General features: G+C 30.1%; 8 protein-coding genes across 8 annotated transcripts; 6 read left to right on the forward strand and 2 right to left on the reverse strand.

The window, feature by feature from the left end:
• Positions 1 to 9: 9 nt before the first annotated feature.
• Positions 10 to 903, forward strand: FG379_001443 (uncharacterized protein; the record flags this gene model as incomplete). Its single annotated transcript, XM_067327046.1, has 1 exon — positions 10 to 903. One exon carries the CDS (start codon positions 10 to 12, stop codon positions 901 to 903), a length of 894 nt encoding a protein of 297 aa, XP_067182522.1.
• A 1,230-nt stretch (positions 904 to 2,133) lies between these two features.
• FG379_001444 (ubiquitin domain at the C-terminus) lies at positions 2,134 to 5,346 on the forward strand (the record flags this gene model as incomplete). Its single annotated transcript, XM_067327047.1, has 1 exon — positions 2,134 to 5,346. The coding sequence occupies one exon, from the start codon at positions 2,134 to 2,136 to the stop codon at positions 5,344 to 5,346; it is 3,213 nt and encodes a 1,070-aa protein (XP_067182523.1).
• Positions 5,347 to 5,939: 593 nt separating this feature from the next.
• FG379_001446 (uncharacterized protein) lies at positions 5,940 to 6,929 on the forward strand (the record flags this gene model as incomplete). Its single annotated transcript, XM_067327049.1, has 1 exon — positions 5,940 to 6,929. The coding sequence occupies one exon, from the start codon at positions 5,940 to 5,942 to the stop codon at positions 6,927 to 6,929; it is 990 nt and encodes a 329-aa protein (XP_067182525.1).
• A 181-nt stretch (positions 6,930 to 7,110) lies between these two features.
• FG379_001447 (USP31 protein) lies at positions 7,111 to 12,009 on the reverse strand (the record flags this gene model as incomplete). The annotated part of the gene is made up of 1 exon (XM_067327050.1): positions 7,111 to 12,009. One exon carries the CDS (start codon positions 12,007 to 12,009, stop codon positions 7,111 to 7,113), a length of 4,899 nt encoding a protein of 1,632 aa, XP_067182526.1.
• A 913-nt stretch (positions 12,010 to 12,922) lies between these two features.
• Positions 12,923 to 13,813, reverse strand: FG379_001448 (cdc2 kinase; the record flags this gene model as incomplete). Its single annotated transcript, XM_067327051.1, has 1 exon — positions 12,923 to 13,813. One exon carries the CDS (start codon positions 13,811 to 13,813, stop codon positions 12,923 to 12,925), a length of 891 nt encoding a protein of 296 aa, XP_067182527.1.
• Positions 13,814 to 14,528: 715 nt separating this feature from the next.
• On the forward strand, positions 14,529 to 14,990 carry FG379_001449 (uncharacterized protein; the record flags this gene model as incomplete). The annotated part of the gene is made up of 1 exon (XM_067327052.1): positions 14,529 to 14,990. One exon carries the CDS (start codon positions 14,529 to 14,531, stop codon positions 14,988 to 14,990), a length of 462 nt encoding a protein of 153 aa, XP_067182528.1.
• Positions 14,991 to 15,654: 664 nt separating this feature from the next.
• Positions 15,655 to 18,453, forward strand: FG379_001450 (uncharacterized protein; the record flags this gene model as incomplete). Its single annotated transcript, XM_067327053.1, has 1 exon — positions 15,655 to 18,453. One exon carries the CDS (start codon positions 15,655 to 15,657, stop codon positions 18,451 to 18,453), a length of 2,799 nt encoding a protein of 932 aa, XP_067182529.1.
• An 800-nt stretch (positions 18,454 to 19,253) lies between these two features.
• On the forward strand, positions 19,254 to 22,655 carry FG379_001451 (uncharacterized protein; the record flags this gene model as incomplete). The annotated part of the gene is made up of 1 exon (XM_067327054.1): positions 19,254 to 22,655. The coding sequence occupies one exon, from the start codon at positions 19,254 to 19,256 to the stop codon at positions 22,653 to 22,655; it is 3,402 nt and encodes a 1,133-aa protein (XP_067182530.1).
• Positions 22,656 to 23,439: the final 784 nt, after the last annotated feature.

Genomic DNA, 23,439 nt, shown 5'->3' on the forward strand with positions numbered 1-23,439 from the left:
TTGCAATAAATGACCAAAAATGATTTATCCGGTGAAGGTGATAGTTTATCGTTAAATGGTGAAAAAGAAATTAAATTATCCTTAAGAAGATATGAAAGATGCAAAGAGGGTGATCTAGTAATTTTGTTTGGTGGATATGAAACAATTTCACAGGTAATACTGACTAGCAATGGTAAATTCCAGACAAAAAGTGGTCTTTATCTTCACAATGATATTATTGGTAAGACATATGGAACTCGTATAATGAATGCAGTAGGTACAAAGTGGATGGCTGTGTTAAAACCAACTCCTGAATTAATTTCTATTTCATTAAATCATCGAACGCAAATACTGTACCAAGCAGACATATCACTAATATGTGTGCTTCTAGATTTGTCACCAGGTAAGAATGTTATTGAAGCTGGAACAGGTAGCGGTTCTCTTACAGCTTCTCTTTCCAGATCAGTACTACCTGGAGGTAATGTATTTACATTTGAATACGATAAAAAACGGTACTTAGAAGCTATAAATGATTTCAAAAGGTATAAACTAGAAAACATATATTGTCACCATCAAGACGTATGTAAAGATGGATTTGCGTCTCCCCATATAGATTTAGATTCGACACTAATAAATGCGATATTTTTAGATCTTCCTTCTCCATGGCTTGTGGTGAAACATATCAATTCCATATTAACAAGAGGGTCTAAAATTGTTATATTTTCGCCTTGTATTGAACAAGTGTCTAAAAATAACTTTGAACTTATTAATTTGAAATGTTCACAAATTAGAACATTTGAGATTTTATACAAACCATGGGGGCTCGTACGTGGATCACTTAAAGACAGCTCATCAGATGCGCTTAGATACCAACTTCCAATGAGGGGACACACAGGTTATATCACATTCGCCATTAAGGACTAGTATAATATGTGGGTTAGACATTTGCTTATTATTTTAGTTTTATTGTTACACAAACAAAAAAAATGTCTAAATATAATAATAATATGCAAATGACTTTGTGTATGAAAACTTATTACATGATTGTTGTTATCTGAGTAATGTTATATCTCTTAAACTCGAGTCTTTTTATTTAATACTGAAAAGTGATTTTCACCTATAAACTGTAGATTACTGCACTAGTGGCGCAAAATGTTTTAATGCAGGTGGAAACTATAATATCACTTTAATTAGTATTTTTTTTGATATTTTTAAAGGTTAAAACTTATTTATGAAAAAAACAATAATAATAATTTATACTTAAGGCGTAGTAATTACTTAGTAGAATGGACAGGTCTTTAAATAAATTAAACGGGGAGATAATGAAGTTAATTCAGGGGTTTGCAAATCCCAATTTACGAGCATTTTTCAACAGAAACGTAAGTTGAATATTTTATTCCTTTTGTTTTATAACCACTTAATTTGCACAATGATCCATTTTTCAACTCTATTACGGCTCCTAAACAAATTATAACAACTGCTTTCACAAAATTCGAATGAATTTATACATTGAATGATATTTTAATTTGGAATTTAATGTTTCAGTACCTCGGAATATTCAACAAATACTTTGTTAATTTGAATAAGAATGAACAAATTAATCAAAAATTCAAGTTTGAATTGGATGAATACAAAAATATGTTAAGCCGTCAACAATGTATAAACAACATGTACTATACGGGAAAACAAAGTGCAACTAGATAAAAGTATTTTAAAAATAAACGTGAAGACGTTTGGATTGCAAAAAATTTCAATACAATTATTTTGAGCTTAGAAACTGTTTTTTTGATTTCGTCTAGAGGTATTTTAAACATAATATTGTAACGTTTTATTTTTATGCACTATTTCCCCCTCTTATTTATTTTAATTTTCCCATATTTTCACGTTATTTCATTATTTTTCTATTTCACGAATATTATTGTGTGATTTTTCCGTTCATAATTATAAATTTTAATTTATATGAATCCCGCCTAAAGGTCACTAATATTTAGGTACTAACGAGAGAAAGTGAAAAAAAGTATCATCTTGGATTTAAAACCGACATTTGATTACTCTAAGCTTACTATTTTCCTGAATAAAATCAAGCTTTTTTAGCTCAGTTTACATAGTATGTAATCGTTATTTTATCCTAGATTTAAATATTTTTATTTTGAAATGAGTCTTCGAAATAAATCAGATTTTGAGGACTGGGAGTCCTTTGTAGACCAGAATGTAACTTTAGAAGGGATTAAGAGTGGCTATTTTTGTATGAAGGTGCCTGATTGTTTAAAGCTCTCCAGAATAACTCCAGAGGATAGTTTAAATTCCAAACATAGTGTAATGTACAGTCCCTTTGATATACGTGAGCTTACAATCTACTGTGGGGAGAAAGAAGAAATGTATGTATCAGGTATACTTTGGGTACTGTTTAAAAAACTGTTATCAGTTGTTGGTGTATTTGAATATGTTATGATGGAAAATAATAAGGCATGTTTGTCAGATGTGAAAAAAAGAAGAGTGGGAAAAACCACTAAAGAAAAAGGAAATGATGATAACGTAAATGATTACAGTAGAAGTAACAATGATAATGACAATATTAATGTTGGAAATATTAAAAGGGATTTATTCGAAACATTAGTTGGTGAAAATGGTGAAAACGACTTTTACCCAACTTTTGATTGGTGTAAATGCAACGCTGTCACTGCGAGTAGTCACAGCTTACCTCTTTCAACTCCTTTGAATTGGTTAAGTTGTTCTGATATTGAACACGTGGTGCATGACGGCATAGATACATTTTATTTGCATGACTTGTTTTATGTTTGCTTACCGCTTAAATTAAAGCATTCGTGCATTCATGAGGACAAAGAAAAAGTGGGTATCAATCCAAACCCACATAAAGAGCTGATAATAATACTAACAGAAAAATTTGGTGAGTTTTGCAACCACCTAATTCGTTTTAAGGGACTAGAAACCGCAAAATCTGGAGTTCTTGAGTTAGTAGACTATGAAAAATGGGATAATTTCTATCCTACAAAGTCTCTTAGACTTGGTTTATTTATGTCAATGAAAATATCATCTTTACATCTTTATAAATATAACAGCAGAATTTTCCCAACTCCATTTTTTTTGAGAAATGTGTTGCATGGAGGTTCTATTACGGGAGGCAAAACCTGTTGTTCTTGCTATTATAGTTGGATAAGACTTGTGGGAAATGATGAATTAAAAAATGAGAACAGTGGTTTATCTAGTGTATTAAGTGAGGATGAAATGAAAATTATGGCATTAGAGGCAAAGAGTCGCATTTTTTTAAGTGGTCTCTATAGTAAAAATTTAAAACATTTTGACATGCAGAGAGTTGTCTCGAACATCTCAAATAATGATGGTAGAATGAATGCCCTTGAGATTAAAAACTTGAGTATGCAGTCTATCGGTTATATTGGTAAGATAAATTGGCCAGGTAGGACATCTAAAGGAGTTTTGAATCCAGAATTTTTAGTCGGTATTGCTAAGCAAGGTCATATTGTTATAGGAGTAAATAAGATAGAAGAAATGGAAATTTGTAATGAGCTTGAAAGCAAGGAGGCCGAGAATTGGTCACAAGGTGGTGAAATTTTATTCCCTCCAAAAGAAAATTCAATGTGTTTATTTGAAGACAATATAGAGAAATACTATATGCACAAATTTAAACTAAACAATCACAGAAGTTATGGTATTTGTTCTGGAATGTATGGTAGTGATTTTAATAATAGTAATAATACTGATGAATGTAAAATTAAGTGTGATATTACAAATGGGAATACAATATTTATAAAATTGTGTAGTAAGTATACGACTGTGCCATATTTTTCTTCAAAAAATATATTAAAGATGGATGATACTCAGATTTACGGAAATTCTGCTTTGGGAATTTCAAAAAACAGACAAAATCCAGATAGAGATATATCAATACATTTATTATCTAAGATATCAAGTTATTTGACACTGAGAGAATTCTGTGTCTTTAGATCAGTTTGTAAAACTCATTGCTGCAGAACTATATTTAATAATTATGTTCAAAATTTATGTTTATTTGAAGATGATTTATGTCTCGCAACTCTTGGTCAACTTTACCCTTTTTTGTCGAAAGGAAGAGTAATTAATTTAACAAATATAATAGACCCTGATCAAGGTGAAAAAGGTTGTGGTCTTGGGGAATCATCTTTTATAGATCCAACTCTCTTACCTGTAATAACTTATTATTCATCTAAAATAACTCCAATATCGATACAATGTCTATCAGCATATACTCAAAAGGCTAAGAAAATGATATTTACTCATCACTCAAGTGCTAATTTAGCTAAAATAGTGTCTAGAGCATCTGGAAGAAAACCAGAAACAGTAGTAATTACACCAGATTTTAATTTTTCTAGTCAAAACGATGATTATAATGATGACTATTTATTTAATGTTGTTGGAATAGATGGAAGTTTTCCTTCAAACCAAGCTCTTGCTGAAGCTGCTGAGAACATTATTAATCAGAGAAATATAAACATGATGAGAGATAATGTTAATTTTAATTATAATGCAGGATTTGGTTTTATGCCACAAAATAGCATTTTCGATGGTGGATTTTCTAATCATTTACCAGATAATACAAATCGGATTAGAGAAGATGTTGAGGAGAATGAAGATGAATTAGAGGATAATGAAGAAGAGGAAGAAGATAACAATGATGACGGGGAGGAGAATGATCTACAGCAAAATGATCGATCATTAGATTCTCAAATATCTGCAAATTTGATTGATGCTGATATTTCACCTATACCTAACTTGATAGAAATACACATTATCGGTAATTTCGGTCCGAATAACTCAGTACCATCAAACCTATTTAGAATTCCAATAACATCCCCATTTAGAAAGCTAATAAGGTATTTTCGTGATGTTTCATCAATAAAAGAAGGAATTGTTGACCTTTACGTAAATAGATATGGAGTAAGGGAAAGATTAATTCCAGATCTTTCTCCAGTTGACTATGGAATAGTAAAAGGCCCAGTGGTTTTTTTTGCATCTGGAAATAAAACATTGCAATATTCACAAAAAATTTGGATATCTTTATTTTTAGTTGGGTCGAAAAATTTCCCATATCTCCCTAAGCTAAGATTCAATGCATCAATGAGTACTCCATTTTCAAGATTAGCTGAGAGTTATTCGAGGAATGTTAATATTCCTGTTTCAGATATTATTATTGTTTATAAAGGAACTGAAATAAACTTTAATCTATCACCTTCAGATTATAATGTTTCTGAAAATGATATTATTGAGGTTTTATTGCGCACAAAGTTAAATTCTGCTCTTGGAAATAATTTTCATAGTAATAACATCGGCAGGAACAGTATGACTCAATAAAATTTACAGCTTTGTCTTTTTTACTTCCTTTCATTTCTTGTCTATTTTTGATATTTTTTACTAGGATCAATTGAGTTTACATCAGTAATCTTTAACTTTCTTAGCAGCTCTACATGCATTCATTGTATTTATTTTATACCAGTACCCCACATTTGGCGCCCATAAGCGTGTCAAAAAAGGGATTTGCAATATTATCAACCGTTAGAGTAGGAAAAAAAAACAATAAGGTAATTAAAAATTAGTGTATTTATTTATGGCTATTTGATGCGAGTTTCCACAGTTATATAAATATATTAGTGTAGTATTTTTTGCTGTATAATTTAGGAACAATTCTACATTTTAGGGGTATGGTAAATAACCTTGGTAATAAAAATAAGAGAAGTTAAACACGAAAAAAAGTATAACATATAATCCTAAAGTTTCTTTTATTTTAGGTGCTATAGGAACAAACATTTAATATTAGAAGTCATAAAACGATATTTGAGAGAGATAAATTGAATAAACAGTTTACACTAAAAAATTTAATATAAAACTGTATAAGAATAGGCTATCTAGAATAGAGGAATAAATTGCTTGTATTGATTTAGGTAAAGATGGACTCCGATGAATTAAATTTTAATATAGAAACTGTTAATTTAGACACAGAGTTGGAATTTGAGACATTTGACAACAATAGAGTATCAGGCCTTACTGTTGGAGCAGAGTCACAACCTTTTAAAAATTCAGGGTTTAGCTTCGATGAAAATGAAAAATTAAATGTTGGTAATTCAAATAGTAATAAGAGCAAGGAAAAAGATGATATTTTGAATAAATTGCTAAATTCAATAAATCCAGTGAAATGGGAATTTTTAAAGGGCCATTTTGATGTGACGACGGATGAAATAAAAGAAAGAATAAAGATAATATTAAAAAATATATATATGAAAGAAAATATTATCCAAAACATAAATACATTTGTATTTAATGCAAAAACAAATAGTAATTTTGGTGGTGGGTTTGGATTTAAAAATTTCTCTCTTAGTGGAACGGGGATGGGTGGTTTTGTGAATGGTATACAGGCAAATGGTGATTCAGATGATGGATTTGAATTGTTTTACTGTAAGAATTTGGATCAACAAAGAAAAAGTGATATTTATGGTCCTTTTTGGTTAAATATGGCATTGGCAATGTTAATAGGAATATATTCAACATTACTTCCACAAATAAAATCAAAGTACATCTTAAATCCGGATATAACAAAATTCAACTTTTCATTTTCGTTTATATTTACAAATATACTAATAATATGCTCATCTATATATGCATTGTTCTTGTATTCAAATGAATACATACCGCTATCACTTTTATTTACAATATATGGATATGGCAATATAACATTTTTCCCTGGTGTATTGGGTATAATGTTATTCAATAACAACTTTATAAATTGGTTAATATTGTTAGTGTGTTCTTTATTTAATATCATGTTCCTTTACAACTCATTAATAATAAATGGAAACAAAAGGCATACACATATAACAGTTTTGAGTATAATACTTCCAAGTATAATTCAGACGGTACTGTTAAAGTTGCTGTTTTTTTAATAGTATATGACAAAAAATATATGGTAAGAAGGGAAGATAAGTACTATCAAGTATGGATACATTATTGAGAAATCTTTTTTTTCCAATTACAGAAAAAAACAAACAATACAACCATTTTATTTTGACAGATAATAATAGTAATAATGAAATAAATAATGATGGTATAATAAAATATATCTAATTATACTATAATGTTACAGTGTTTGCAAGGTACTAACTTATTAGTGCACTTATACCTTACGTAGCTTTTATAAATATTGGATATAACCACATTCTTATCCGTGTAATTAGATAATATGAAAGAAGATATCTCTTTGCTTCTTTCTCCTTCGAATAAGATAAATTTATCTAAAAGTCTGGTAGGTACCAACATTGCGGTTTTTGGGTTAATCTTAGACCTGATGAAGGACCCATGGGGACATTTAGAAGAGCCAAAAGATATGTCTTTGGACCAATCTTGAGTTCTATTAGCTGTTTTAATAGAAACATCGTTTATTTTTTCACATAAATCCTCATCTTTCAAAGAGACGTGTTTAATAATATAATCTTGATTTTTTTGAATATCCCTTTTAATATCTGAAAATATAGATCTCCAGTTAAAATCATGTTCTATTGAATGATGATCGTTTTTGCTCCTATTTTCTGTTGAATTAAATTTTTCGTGAATGTTGTCACAATTACCATTCATTTCAGGAGATTTACTTCTCAAAAAAGAAATGTTTGAATTGCTACCTATGTGTTTAAGATCGAATTTTGTTATTAGACTGTTTACCATCCTTGTACTTATTAGGCATACGTCTTTTTCATTGCAAGTGTTTGATTTCATAATTTCGTAAATAACTCTTGACTGCTTCAGTGATATGTCCAATATACTATACAAACTGCTTACACACTTGTCGCAGATACAATTGTACAAATTCAAGTATTTTGTATTAACTAATTTGTCATTGTTTTTATATTCGTTTCCAACATTGAAGTTTAGTGAATCATAGTAATTTTTAAGGAGAACGTTTTCTGTTTCAATACATTCTTCCAATCCATTTATAAGTTCTGGTGGAAACAACTTGACTTTACCTTCCCAAAATAAAAAAGGATCTAAAAAACTGTCACTAGAATCACCATTATCACCAAAATGCCTACAGTATAGATTACTGTAGTCCCAAAAATTAATAAATGAGCCAGTTTCAAACCTCAATATTTTTTCTAAATCATCCCCATGTACATAACTCAGCCACCAGTCACTTGGAATTGCTATAAAACTGCCAAATAAATAGTTTTTTGTCAGTTTTTCATCATCATTTTTGCACGACTCTAATCTTTTTATCCACTTCTCCTTCCAACTATCTATACATGGCTTCAATATTACATTTTTTAAATATGTTATATTTTGTTTTCTTAGGTTAAGGAGGCTTAATTTTTTGATCAAGACATCTTCATCGTTGTTATTTTCAATATTTTTATTGGTATTCACGTTTAAATTTCCGTTTTGAACTCCTTTTTCGGCTAGAGATGTTTTTTTTGATTTATTTACATTGTTAAAAACGCAATTTTTATCATTTTCTCTCTCGTTTAATATCAATTTTGGTTCCCAGTCTTTTCTCTTATAGATAAGCATGTAACCTGTTCTAGTTACCATTCTATTGCTATTGTTATTTAAAGAGAATTTTGGTGACCACTCGTGTACCTCTGTATCATCAAAATGTACCCATTTCCATCTAATTTTTGATTTCTGTGGCAATTCGTCCTTATTTTCGTTGCAATTGAAGGTACTTAATTTATGGTTTCTAGTTGCAGTATTATCTATATTTGTCTCACATTTTCCATTTTTAGCACCACCTTTAAGGCCATTTTTACTTGAATCCTGGAAATTAATCAAGGGAAACTTATTTTCAACCAAGTTAAATTTATTATTATTATTATCTTGGTTCTGAAATTTGTTATGTGTTTGATTTAAATAGTTGTTACTTTCAGAATCGCCTATTATTCTTTCCAATACCCCTGTATTTCCTATTAAATTACTTTGATTATTTAGAAATTGTAAATATTGCAAATAATTCGCTGTTCCTTGGGGTATCCCTATTGTATGTCCTTCTAGTCCCAAAATATGGTTGTTTGTGTTGCTTCCGTATCTATTAAAAATATTATTGTCTTGACTTAGAATCTGAGTAGTGTAAGAAGAATGAGAGTTTTGAGATTCTGAATTTTGACTTTGTGGCATTACTACTGTAGACCCTTGGGAAGATTTTATTAGTGTTGGAGATGAATCTTCTTCAGGAAAGTGAGAATTTAAATTATTTATCTTATTAATTTCGTTTTCTTCAGTTCTCCCAGAAACGGTATTTATTTGAGCATTTCCCTCGTTATTGCAACTATTAAGCTTTATTGTATTTGTATCTTTGTTTAAGGATAAGTAGTTCTGATTGCTGTCACTCAGTATTTGTTGTTGAACAAACAAATTAGGTTGATAAATAACTAGTTGTGATTGTTTATTCAGTGAATTCTGATTCATGTAAACCAAACTATTGTAAAGTTGTGTTTGTTGAATGTGATCTTGCATTAAATTTGAATTCTTAACATTGCTCCCTAGTGTATTAAGTGCACTAAAAGCATTTATTGGAGTTAATGGAGAAATGGGGGATGTAAATATCGGAGTTGTAGCAAGCAAAGGCGTTGGTGTGTTGATTATATTGCCTTCAACACCATTATTATTGTTAACACTGTTTACATTTCCATTATTAAGTAACATTTGAGCTAATCTATAGTTATTGATTAAATCTAATTGCTGAGGATTTGAATATACACCATTGCTATGAGAAGTTTGTGGCATAAAAGACACTTTCGGAAATGGAGTTGTATTTGGAGCTGTCTCGTTTTTTATATTATTAATGTTTATTTCCTCTTTACATCTTTTTGAATCAGTCATATTTTCGCCCGTAATTGCTGCAGAAATGTCGTTATACACACTTTTTTTTAAACCATTTGATTTTAGTTTCCTTTTTTTCCTAGTTAAAACTGAGCCTTGAGTAGATTCAGTACTTTCTTCTAACCCTATTTTCTCTGCATCGGAAATATCGCCTTTATTATTAACGTTGCAAATATTAACATCTATTTCGTTAGAATTCAGACTATTTTCAATATTTTCAGTGACCCTTGTCAACAATTTGTTCTTATTTTTGCCTTTAGACTGAGATGAAAGAAATTCATTTGTTGAATCGTTATTCAATTTGGTTTTTGACAGATCTCCAGGATTATTTGTCATAGAATCGTTATTTGTGTCTGTCTTAGTACCATCGTTTATAAAATCTATGCGGATCTTATCATCAAAATACTGAAAGTCTCTTAAGGAAGCCGTATAGTGTCCGCTCATAGCAGATTGCCCTTGGTGTTCTAATATTCCAATAAACTCATATTCAGAAGAGTGTGGAGTTGAAAACCTTGAATCACTAACCTTATCGGAACTAAAAACTGATTTATCTGTTAAATAGTAGTTCTTTAAATCTAATATTTGCGGAAAATCAACTGGTATAGACACCTTTTTCCTTGCCTTTGAAACAGAATCGTAGAAATATCTCTGCAAACATACATGAAGATATGGAGGAAAGTCACTTATCAAACATCTCTTAACTGCGTCTCTTTTACACTGACATTTGTCACACATGTATTGGTTCTCATCAGAAAGCAGTTCCTGGTTAAAAAAATTATCAAATGCCTGTTCAAGCTTTAAGAAATTTCCATGACCACTATTATTATTCCCCAAAATATATGAATTGGAATTGCCGACAGAATCTATATCAAGATTTTCCACTTTATCTGGACTATTATCAAGCATTAATTGTGATTTTTTTCTTCTTTTGCTTTTTAATTTCAAATGACTATCTTTATTTGATCTTTTTTCTGAAATTAAATTCGATATCTTATTTACACTCTCCTTGTTTTCTTTAGCTTTTTCTAATAAAATTTGCAGCCTAAGCTCGTAAAAGTGATCTTCTATTAGCGTCTTGCTATTACAACTTATACATTCTATTGAATAATTAAGTGTCCCTCTAAATAAATCTGGAATGAAATTAAATATTTCATTTGCAGTCATTTTACCGTTATCCTTATTTACATATGTGCTTAATTGCTGTATCTTAGTCTCCAGTAAGCTCAATAACAAAACAGCAAATTCAGTTGCATCTTCTTGATTTTCAGTGCTTATTCCGAGCGTTTTTGCAAATGATAACGGGTTAACAACGGATATATTCCCTGTTTCCATTTGTCTAAATATTTTTTGCAACTCTACTATAACGTCAAAATTATGATTATTGTCTTCACTCACGTATTTACTGTTATTTAAATCAGACTTTGCTGTTTTATTACCATCTCTAAAACCTTCTTTATTTAACTTCACATTTGACATTATCATAGAACTTAATGAACTCTCTCCTTCTGTTGAAGCTGACCTGGTTGATGAATTACACCTATTTGAGTTTAGACATAAATAACTTCCATTTCCATTGTTTACACCTTTTTTAGATACCGTGTTATTTTCTTCATTAGAGCGAAAAAATGAACTATCTATATTTAAAAACTTTGATCTGAAATCTAAATTCATAAACAAATATTGCAAATAAGAGCCCATATAGCATGTAGCACCAAGGTTTTTTATTCCTGAATAAACGTATTTTCCGTTGCTGTTACTATTGCTATTGTTCTTATTTATTGCCAATCCTAGTGACTGGGAATCCAATCCATTAAGTAATGGCTGTTTAGACATTTGGTCGTTTTCTATGCCGAACCAGTCTTTAAGTACATTCTTTCTCCATATACCTTTAGTACTTCTAGGAGCATTCTCACTAATCATATAACATCCAAACGGATTCAATTGCACGTTACAGTCCAATAACACAAGCTGTGGATTGTACAAGTTGTATATGTACAAACTCTTTAATGATACATCTAAACATTCACTGCTAATCTTGCTCCTGTTCCTATTTCTGCTTGTATTCGCCTCATTTATACTGTTATTAGTTTCATTGATATTGGAATTTCCTCTCACCCTCTTTTCTATAGTGTTTTTTTTGTTATTCTCAAACGTCATTTATTTATACTACACAATTATTACCTTTATTTTAGTTTGTGCAGGCATATATTTATGTATGTATATATATTTACAAATACATACATATGTACATATATAAACAAACAAATATATAATACTGCGTGTTTAAACTAATATATTATGCATAAATTTTACAAATTTAATATGTTTACAGTTTGATCACTGAAAGGGTTAGTGTAAACCTCTAAATTTCAAGTTATACAGCAAATACGTATAATTTATTTAGTTTGTATCTTTCATACAGGATTTTGTGTCTTAAATATTTCAGTTAAAATACAGTATGGTCCTTATTGTTTTGTGAAAAAAACTTTTAATTCATCATATGCCTTTTGCCGCTAACGTACGTTTATTAATCCGGTACACCTTAACCTAAAATAATAATTAATGCTAACGGGAAATTCCTAGTTAAATTATTATTAAAACCAAAAGTAACTCAGGGTTTTTATAAGAAGTAAACACACACACACAAAACGACGAAATATGCATATATGTAACGACAAATTAACATATAATATGCAAAGTTAACGAGTAACGTTGTGGATAGATTAAACGGTTTTATTTATATATTTGTGAATTCAATAGCATTATTCTTAATGACTTTAATTATAACTAATTGATGAAATAAAATCTTTCTTTCCCTTTTATTCTCAGCATATTACGTGCAACTATTGAATTATTTAGACAAAATAAATTGTACAAGACTACCTTTCACTTTGACGATTTAGAAAAATAAGTACAATAGGATTGATAATTTTTTACTCAACAATTAATTATAAACAAATAATAAATAATTATTTGCTATTTATTTAATTCGATACCCACCATAAATTAAATTATTTATTCAAACATAGTAATAGGTTTAATGTCTTATGAATACAGGTAAGGCAATATTTCAAGTTGATGGCAAATCTTTTATATTAAGGTCATAAAAATAAGGATGTTCCATGGCATCTTTCGCAGAAATTCTTTTGTTTGGATCGAAACAAAGCATTTTAGACAGTAAATCGATTCCTGACTGGCAAAATTCAGGAAAAATAGAGTCCCACGATTTTCTTTCATAAATTTGAAATGTTCTTTGCTTCCACAAAGGCAATTCTTGTAATTGAGGCCATTCTTTTGGATTTGGGGTGCCTAATATTGAAAATATTTTTAGTAATTGATCGTCATCAGATGTACCCGGAAATAATGGTTTACCTGTAATCATTTCGGCAAATATACACCCTATACTCCAAATGTCAACTGAAGTTGAGTATCTCTTACTACCCATTAGTACATCAGGTGCTCTATACCACAATGTAACTACTTCATGAGTATAACTTCTAACGGGTATACCAAATGCCCTTGCTAAACCAAAATCTGCTAATTTTAAAGCTCCGTTGCTATTTATAAGTAAATTTTGTGGTTTTAAATCACGGTGAAGAATTCTGTGTTGGTGGCAGTGGGCTACTCCTCTCAATAGTTGATAGAAATACATTTTAATTGTTTTATCATCCAAGCCACTTTTATGCGCATCCAACACCATTTTTAAATCCTTTTCCATAAATTCGAATACCAAAGTTAAACGCTTTTCTGAATGAATTACGTCAAATAAACTAACTATATTTGGATGATGAAGTTCCTTCAACAATGATATCTCTCTTATCGCTGTTGATGGTATTCCTTCATCCTCTGCCTCTAAACGAATTCTTTTCAATGCCACAACCCTTCCCTGGTTGTCTTGAGCCTTGTATACAACTCCGTACGTTCCTTCTCCAACCTTTTCTAATTTTTGGTATTTCTCCATTATTATTGTCTGTTCCCAACGTACTTTTTTCAACAGATATCTTTTTGTTCCCGTATAAAATAAATAGATACTCAATAAGTTGCGGCTCAGTTTTAGTAATATGGTATATATTCATATACTTTGAATCTCTAACTTATATTACACCTTTAGCACTTTACAGTTGATTAACAAAATTCCAGCCTTAATTTGATCGCGTTTTGTTTTCACACAACATGAAAACAAATGAAGGCCATATATTCAAACCAACTCCACTTTATTTAGTGAAATTCAAACCAAAGATGAAAAAGGAGAGAATAGAAACAGAAATCATTAGAAATAAAATTCGCCTTTCCTTTTCATTATTAATCCCCCACAATATGCAAATTGCTATTTTATTCAGTATGTTGGCGCCTAAATTGACTTAATGACAGATTTCATAAATAATTGTTGGACAACTATTTTTAGTTTAATGGAAATATAATGGTTATTCAGATATAATAACATTTCTTTCACTTATATTCATAAGAATAGGTCATGACAGATATTAAAGGCACACCAATATGTTCCTTTAGGGATGATATTTGGCTCGTGAGATATACACTGACCCCAGAAACTGCACTTGAGTATTTTTATTTGTCGCCTTTTTGCGATCATAACAGTTTGAATATAAAGAGAAAATATGGAAAACCTATAGAGTAAGTTATATTTCTAAGTAATTTCATAGTATTTGTTAATAATGTGCAATTATACTCTATTTTTAAGCTCAAGTGAAGGCATGGAGTATAGAATTATATATATTAACGAAGAAGGACTTGGTAACGTTTCTCAACCTCCTGGTTCTAGCTGGAACATTCCGAACCAGTTTGGAATATTTGTAATTCAGAAATTCTTAGTTGAATTCCAGAGAGAAATACCACTAAACGTGTATTACATACTATCCGGTACTATCTATGAGGCACCTTCGCTTAGTAATGTATTTTTACATCGAACGGCAGAGGCCTTTTTAAATATGGAGAAGGTCTTTGATTCAATTAAAAAAATGTCAAGATTCAGTCTTTATCAGGGATACAAATGGGATAATCTTAAGCTAAATAATGAAGAGGTTTTAAACGACGGTAGCGACAATTGTAGTATTAGTGATGACGATTGCGCAGGTATGTTTTTCTATTTTTCATCGTTTTGTTTTAATTTCAATTAAAGTAACACACTACACTGTTTCCTCTTATTCAGTTAAAATAATATATACTCCAAACAAATACTCTAAAATAGACAACATTTTAACCTCTGTGAAGAAGGAAATATCAGACCAAATTAATGAATTAGAAAAAGGATAGATGGTCACGCAGAATACTTTCTTAAACGAAAAAGCTCTGCATTGTTTTTATTACTCCATTTCCTTTTTTTCAACAGCCTCAAAATTATATCATTATTTTAGCATTTTAGCTCACTTAAACTTTGTTTTAGCTGTGTTTACATTTCGTAAAGGCATTATAAATGTATTTTCATGTGATGCCTACATTGTGAATATCATTATCTTATTTTTTTAGGAAAGCATTATTTTATCTATTGCACTTATCAGAGCTTGTGTTGGCGCACATTTGTGAGGTATGGATCATCTTTTTGTGATTTTGTCAACATGAAATAAAGAACAGTTATCGAATAGAGTTGTATAGTATATGTATTTACATTATTTTGATAAAAGTGGGATAAATATTAGAGTTTTCTTTTTTAATATATTATAAAAGAAACTAAACATTGACTTTTATATCTGCAGCAGTGTTAACCTACATCATTATTTAGTGTTGATAAAATATATAACTATTATTTAGGATAAAATATTATTTTAATATAGCAAATCAAGGATGTGGATCAAATTCTCAGCGATTTCTTTAGCATTTGCTGCATCATTATTTGCAGTTCAAGCAATAATAATGTATTTGTGGATGTACCAACACAGCGCACTGTTCTTAATATTTCTTGTAGGTGATATTCCACTGATGATAAACTTTTTACTTAGAAGGCATGAAACCAACAGTGCAATATCAGGTGGTCTTCAATGGTTTTGGTACAGTTTAATATTAACATTAAAAATGGTTTTTTTAGTTTGGCACAAAACATTTGAAGCATCTTCAAATAACACTATACTGGATAAACTTCCATATACGGTATTCCCATCTTCAATTATTCCAATAGTATTGTTTATTACACCCGCAATTTATATATTGTTATCATTTAGAGCAGCTCCACAACTTTATGGCTCTCCCATTTATGTATTATCTACAGAAAGTTTACTTCATTCAGATTTAGTTACTCATGTATTACTTGATTTAACGGACATTCTTGTACAGATGCAACATGAACAGTACCCAGCCAGTTTGTTACTGCATTCAAATTGGGTATATATGTATGCAGGCATAGTGTTAACCTTAGTGTTGTTTTTTCATGGCCTATCTTTTCCAACAAGTGGTGGCGAACCAACAAATTTGCAAAGACAAGGGGGTGACGTATATATAGTTAGAAAACATGCTGCTTTAGTTGGTATATTCTTGGTTGATATTCCATTGTTGATATTAAGAGTTTATATTTGGCTGCATTTTCCGGTATTTCCTGGATTTAACCCATGGATAATGAAGAATATGTTGTTTATACCATTACAAATTGTCAGACTAAATCAGTGTAGACTTGCTGAAAAAGAAAGATCACAAAAATCTCAAAGGGAAAGCTTTTTTTCAAGTGTGATTGTTAGAGATGACACAAAGGGAGGCAGATCTCTAATTAAAAAAGACGGTAATTCCAGTATAAAAGGCAAAAGCTCACAACTTGCACATAATGGTCATGATAGTAATAATAAGACAGGTACTATTGAACTTTCCACATTAAATACAAACAGAGATGATGAAAATGATATTTTGAACGTTAATTCCAGTAACAATGCCGACGGTGTTATAAATACTAAAGATAATGGTTTTAACAGAAGCGACTTAACTAGTAACAGCAATTTAAATGTTAATAATAACCGTAATTTAAGTAATGATATGCCTATTAATGGTATGAATGGCAATATTAATTCCAAAAACGACATAACTATACAAGACCTAAGTATGACAAGTAGCAACATTCAAAAAGCACTAAATATGAATGCTATGCAAGGACTCTCAAATGACGAATTTCTTCAACAAGAGCAAATTCATGAAGATTTACAACAATTTAGTTCAATACATAATTTAACAAATAAGAATGAGCAACCCGATAAAGAACTCGATACTAATGTTAAAAAGAACTTTGATTATATTTTAAAAGACATTAATTCTATTAGAAATATTCCACCACAAAATTTCACTTTTTTTACGATAATAAAACAGCTAATATATATGTTCCAAAAAAGTGGTCAATCATCTTATTTATCTTCAATATTAGATAACACATTAAATGTAACCCAATTTCAAAATATAAGACTTTCTCTAGCACTAATAATCCCTTTAATTTCACAAATAACAATAGCAATTATATGTAGGAGACCGGAAGAAGGTGGAAACTCACTTCAATGTAACGTAAATTGGTTCTTCCCTGCATTAAAAAATAGCGATAACATCTCGGGTGTAAAATGTAGTGCAACATTTTTATCCTCAGCAATATTCAATTTTGTTTCTTATTATTTAGTTTGGTTTGGAATGGCTAATTTTTTTGATATTATTTGCGGTTCTATATACCAAACGGTAATTATAGGCTCATTTTATTTTGTTGTACACGGAATTAGAAATGGACAATTTATAGACTCGTACTTCTTAAATGGAAGCATTGATGTCGTTGACATTTTGGTGCTACTTTGCGTATCTCCAGCAGTTTTGGCTTTATTATTTAACTATTTTCCCCTTTCAAGTGCATTTCTTGGAAGAAAGTATCTTAGATTTGCAACTCCACTTTCCCATAAACAATGGCTCATCAACCAAATATCTATTAATACTGATCAGAAAAACAGTGATGTTGATAACAGAACTCAACAAAACTCAGGCAGCACCGTAAGAGAAGATGAGGTTGGATATGTTAATATTGGATCATGTCTTCTTTTGTTAAATTGTAGATACGGAATTGCACCCGTTGGTTTAAATGGATTGCTTATTGGACCAGATACAATTAAAGGAATAAGAGCTATCGATCTTCTTCTCACCATTTTTTATAGAGATATTCTTTTTATTTTTATAACTAGAGGTATATTACTTACATTCTGTTTTACATGGGCCTCACTTGGAATTTTTTTAGCACACATAACGTTCATGATTATATATGGAATCATTTCTCATACAATTAGACTCCTTTCACTCAGAAGGTTTGAGCTTAAAATACTATTTCAAAAAATACTTCGAGATATCGTCAAAGATGATTCAAGCTCGCTCTTACCCTTTCAGCAAAACCCAAACGTACTTCGCAACCATGAAAAAATATATAGAAACGAAGATTGGAAAAACTCAAGTATACAACAAATCTTTTTAAAATCTAATCCCACTAGTTCCAAACATGCTGAATTAATGCAAATTATTGAACAGATATCTCTTCCATATTACTCTTTCAACAACATTATTAAAAAATACTCGACTTCCGGATTCTTCTCGTCTCCTGGAAACGTTTTCCTACCATACACCTTGGGGACAATTCCTTTATAAACAATGACACACATGCTCTAGTTATATCAACCTTTTCTGAGAACAAAATTCACTCTAATTGTAATTAACTTCTTTATTTTGTCAATAATAATCAACCATACCACCTATTGTCTTCTCTCCATTTTATAATATACATCAACTTATTAATTTATATATTGATTGTCTTACTAATATTGTCTGTTCTTTAATACGCTGCATGCAATACAAAATTTGCACCTTACTATAGCGCTTCTAATGACTAGTGGCGCCAAGCATAAACGTCATACAGAAGTATTTGAAGGTATTATTCAATTCAAAATCTGAAATGGTGTGAGACGGGTTCTCCTCGCGAGGACCCGATTCTAAAATTGGCTTTAAAAACAGAGAAGATTAGCAAACCCCTGCGTAAGGCTGGTTTCATTCGCCGATAGGTATAACCAATTTTTTTCGCAAACCGCAGAACTTACCAATTGCTCTTTACCTGTATTTCCGCTTCTTACATATATTAGTCATAAAGTGAACTTATTTTTTAGAGTTAAATTCATTGTTTTTTATCAATCTTTTTTCTTTCATTTATTTATCTTTTGCAGAATACAATAAAAAGTATTAGGCAGTGCAACTGCCCAGTATGTTTGCGATTTTTTATTATCAAAAGTTATAGAATATGTGTTTTAATCTAAAAAAACATAAATTATTGTAATTTGTGGCCTGTCTCAATAAGACATGACACAAATAGTACAACAAATTAACTATAAATGAAAAAAAGTTAATGTTGGACCAACTAACTGTGTTTTGATCTTTGAGATTTTTTGGAGGATAAAATGAAAAATAAAAATGAGGCGAAAATATATGATACAATAGAACCACTGTGTTCGATAAAGCCAATAAATGCCATTTTAAAAACTAGATTTGAAGGTCAAAACATGTTAATAATAGGCTATGGTAACGAAATAAGGATATATTCTGACGATTTAGATGTTTTATATTGTAAAGAACTATATCACGATTCTCACAATGTTTATGGTATATATGAGGGAAAAGAGGATAATATTATTTCTGTTGTTGGTTTGTCAACCATAAGTTGGTATAAAGTATCATCTAAAAATAAAAGCGATACTATCGGAAATGAAATTGATAATGAGATTAGAAATTGCATTACAATGATTAAAGTAAACGAATCAAGAAAAAATGATCTTTTTTTAGCATCTATTGATATTGGGTTTGGAAAATGGATATCAGGAACTTCAAGAGGAGTAATTAGTTTATTTAAATTAGAAAGGGAAATTAATGAACCTATTGACTGTATGGTAGACTACAAAATAGAGAGCTGCCCTACAGTTTACTGCATGAAAATAAGTAATTATGATGATAAAAATAATAATAAAATTATGATAATCGCTGGTTCCGCTTTTTCTACCGTTAATATATGGAATATGGAAATAGATACTGGCAAAATAACAGAGAAGCAGGTATTAAAGGGTCATAATGGAGTGGTATATGATATTCTACTCTCACCATGCAAGAAGACGATAATTTCTTGTTCAGATGATAGAAAAATACTAGTTTGGAAATCAAAGTCATGTAAAAGTGATCAGAATTCATTTAAATTAGTATATTATTTAATAGGCCATAAGGCAATAATTTGGTCAATTGATTGTTATTGGGATGAACAAATAATCGCTTCCCTTTCTGAAGATGGTTGTTTAAATGTTTGGAATTTAAACGATGAAGAAAAGTCTGACGGGGGTATTTTATTTCCAAAAGAAAAAGTTAGTAATGCTCATCAAGGGAGAGGCGGAAGAATTGTAAAATTTATTGGTAATTACAACTCTGAATTCATTTTTGCATCTGGAGGTGAAGGTGGTGATTTAAAGATTTGGAGATATTCAACTTTAAATGGTAATATGAACGATAATAACAGTTTCACTGAAAAAAAGAGTTTTCACTCAAGTACCGAATACAATTTACAGATAGAAGAGTCGAATTTAACTCCAATGAATTTGCAAGATACAAATAACTGTAATTGCATACATAATATTGATGGCAATAACAATTGGTTTCAAGGTGCATATTTAATTAATATAAACGAATTGCTTTGTGTAACAAGGGGAGGGTTGTTGCAATATGCCATCAAATTAGGAATAGAAAAAGACGGTGAAAAAATTAATAGTTGGAAGAAGAATACAGTACACTATTTTGAAGATTTGATTTATTCCATGTCAGTAAATGACATTCTAATTTTCTCTCTAGGGTCTTCCAAGGGTAAACTTATTCATGGACAATTTGACTTAACAAATAAAGGATTATTGTGGAAAAACGAAACTGTTTACCAAAATTGGGACGAGAACGTCACATTTGTGAAAATATGTGAAATAATTAAAGAAGAATTATACTTGACATTATCCTCTTGTTCAAAAGGAATTGTTGGTGCGTCTATTTCAAAGCCAACATATACGGTTGATGATAATATTATATGGATATCAGAAGTGGTACCTATAATAGGAACACCAAAATATGGTGAAATAAAATGTTTAGATATAGTTAGTCATACTAATTCAAATCAGTCTGGAAATACTGGCAATGGTAAAATAGTATGTGGTACCGTAACAGGTAATATATTCGTACTTGAATATTCAGTTAACATCTCAAAAGGTAATCAAACAAAAAATGAATTTACATTAAAGCTCTTGAGCTCATTAAACACATCACATAAAGGTAATGTTTCAAGTTTAATGTGGATATCAGATATTGTTGGTAATTTTGGGTTTATTTCAACAGGTCAAGATGCAAAAATAAATAGCTATAATTTAAGTGATAAAATTGAACTTAAGTGGGTACACAAATGGAAATCAAAATGTGATTATGTTGTTAAATGCATTAAAATAGGAAAAACAAATAATTGGTTGTTAATAGGAGCTATTAAGCACAATTTGTGTTTCTTTCACACAAGAGAAAGTTTAACATCAACTCCAATGTTAGTATTTCAGCATAAGTTTGGTGGTATTAAACGTTCATTTCAAATCAACAGTAGGAACATTAGTGGAAATGATATTATTGAAATAATTTGGTGTGATAAACCATCAATAAAAATTATTCAAATAAATACAAATTACTTACTGAGTAACATAGATCGCACCTTTATACCGATAACAACTTTACGTAGTTTATATTCGAGTCCACCTTCTAGATTAATATATTCATTGTCCTGGATAGACAACTCGAAGTTTTTGGTTGGTGGTGAAGATCATATATTGAGAATATTTGATGTTTCAAATTGTAATGTAATGAATCTTATTTATTCAGTTAGACTTCTAGATCCAATCAGAAAGATTAAAGTATTAAAAGTAACCGGTACCTTTAGCATTGTACTGATATGTGGTGGAAGAAGAATGCTACATATTTTCGAACTTTCAACTAGCTCAAATAACAAACTAGAAATGAGGCTCGTATTTTCAAACAATGTAAACAAGTTTGAATTAAATTCTCGATTTATTTCTTTGGATGCAGTATTAATTTCCTCTAAAAAAGAATTAAATGAATACAATAGCTCAAAATCAATAGAAAACAGTGAAAAGATGTACAAAGATGATCTCGTTGTATTTGTTGGTTCGAGCAAAGGTGAATTAATTGCCTTTAATTTTGAGTTAATTATTGAAAACAAATCAAAATTAAATTTAAAACTGAAAAAGAAACTGATTGAAACACTTCAATTTGTGCCTCTTTCATTAGGATTAGATAAATCGATAAAAGACAAAACTCTATTTATTGGGTTATCCAATGGATGCATTCGTGCATATGAATACAACTTGAGCAGTTTAGAATCAGTTGAAAACTTTATGTTTGAAGTTAAATTTAAGTATGAGATTAAGGTTCACACTTCTGGTGTTAATTCAATACTTATTATTAATTTAGATTTATTCAATAAAGGGAATATCATTGTTACTTCCGGACATGACCAAAAAATATCAGTTTTATCTGCGAATTGCGGGAATTTATTATCCTCTATTTCAAACGCTCATTTCTCATCTATTAGAGATTTGTGCTTTGACTGCAGAAAGAATTTGATATTTTCTATTTCTTGGGATCAGAAACTTGGAATTTACCACGTTTCAGAGACGAGTGAAACAGTCAGTGTTCAAAAAGTGAACAGCATTTCAATTCCAATTTGGGACTCAAGTAAGTTTATCATTGTTAATTTGGGGTTAATATATCGTCACGTTTGACTTTAATACAAAATTATTCAAATTTGATGTAAATTCTTAATTTGCAGGTTGTATCTCAATTTCCAGAGATGTAAATTCACACTTCGTTATTGCTGGTGGGTCTGGGTCTGCACAACTATTTAGGATTTTAAATGACCCAAATATATGAATAACCTCAAAATAATGCAACGCTTTTAAGCAAAATTAGTACAATCATAGGCATTATAAATATATAAGTTTTAATTTTCGCATTATTTCCCTATGAAACACTTTTTTTGAAACTATACACAAAAAATAGCTCGTTTTAGCTTAAGTATGATGGAAACAGGAAAACATATTATCACACTTTATTATTAACTATGTAGTTGTATAAAGGACTATTTACATTCAAACTCAAGTCAAACACCAAATATCTAGTGCAGCCCTTGCTAATTAAAAAAGGAGAGTAAAATCATGTAAAATAACTTAAAATGAAATCATTGCATTTCATCAAAAAAACAGTACTGCTTTTCACTTGTTTTCATGATTTCCACACTTAATTGATTATTTGTAATGTTAATGAATAATAATTCAACTTTATATATTTTGACCCTCAGCAGGGGGTTATACATGCATAAAAATCAAAAAGCCGCCAAAAGCCATACCCGCCAAGATTGCCCACAATGTCTATGTCGAGAGGTTCAATTAAACAATACAAGTAGAGTTTATATGAGAAAAAAAAATTATTTTTAGTGAAGGAATAAAATAGACTTTTTAATTACTAGTAATTTCGGTAAGTTTTTTTTGTTTTAATGGGAATCATTGC

Source organism: Cryptosporidium bovis, assembly GCF_009768925.1.
Source record: "Cryptosporidium bovis isolate 45015 chromosome Unknown contig_22, whole genome shotgun sequence".
Taxonomy (NCBI): domain Eukaryota; phylum Apicomplexa; class Conoidasida; order Eucoccidiorida; family Cryptosporidiidae; genus Cryptosporidium; species Cryptosporidium bovis.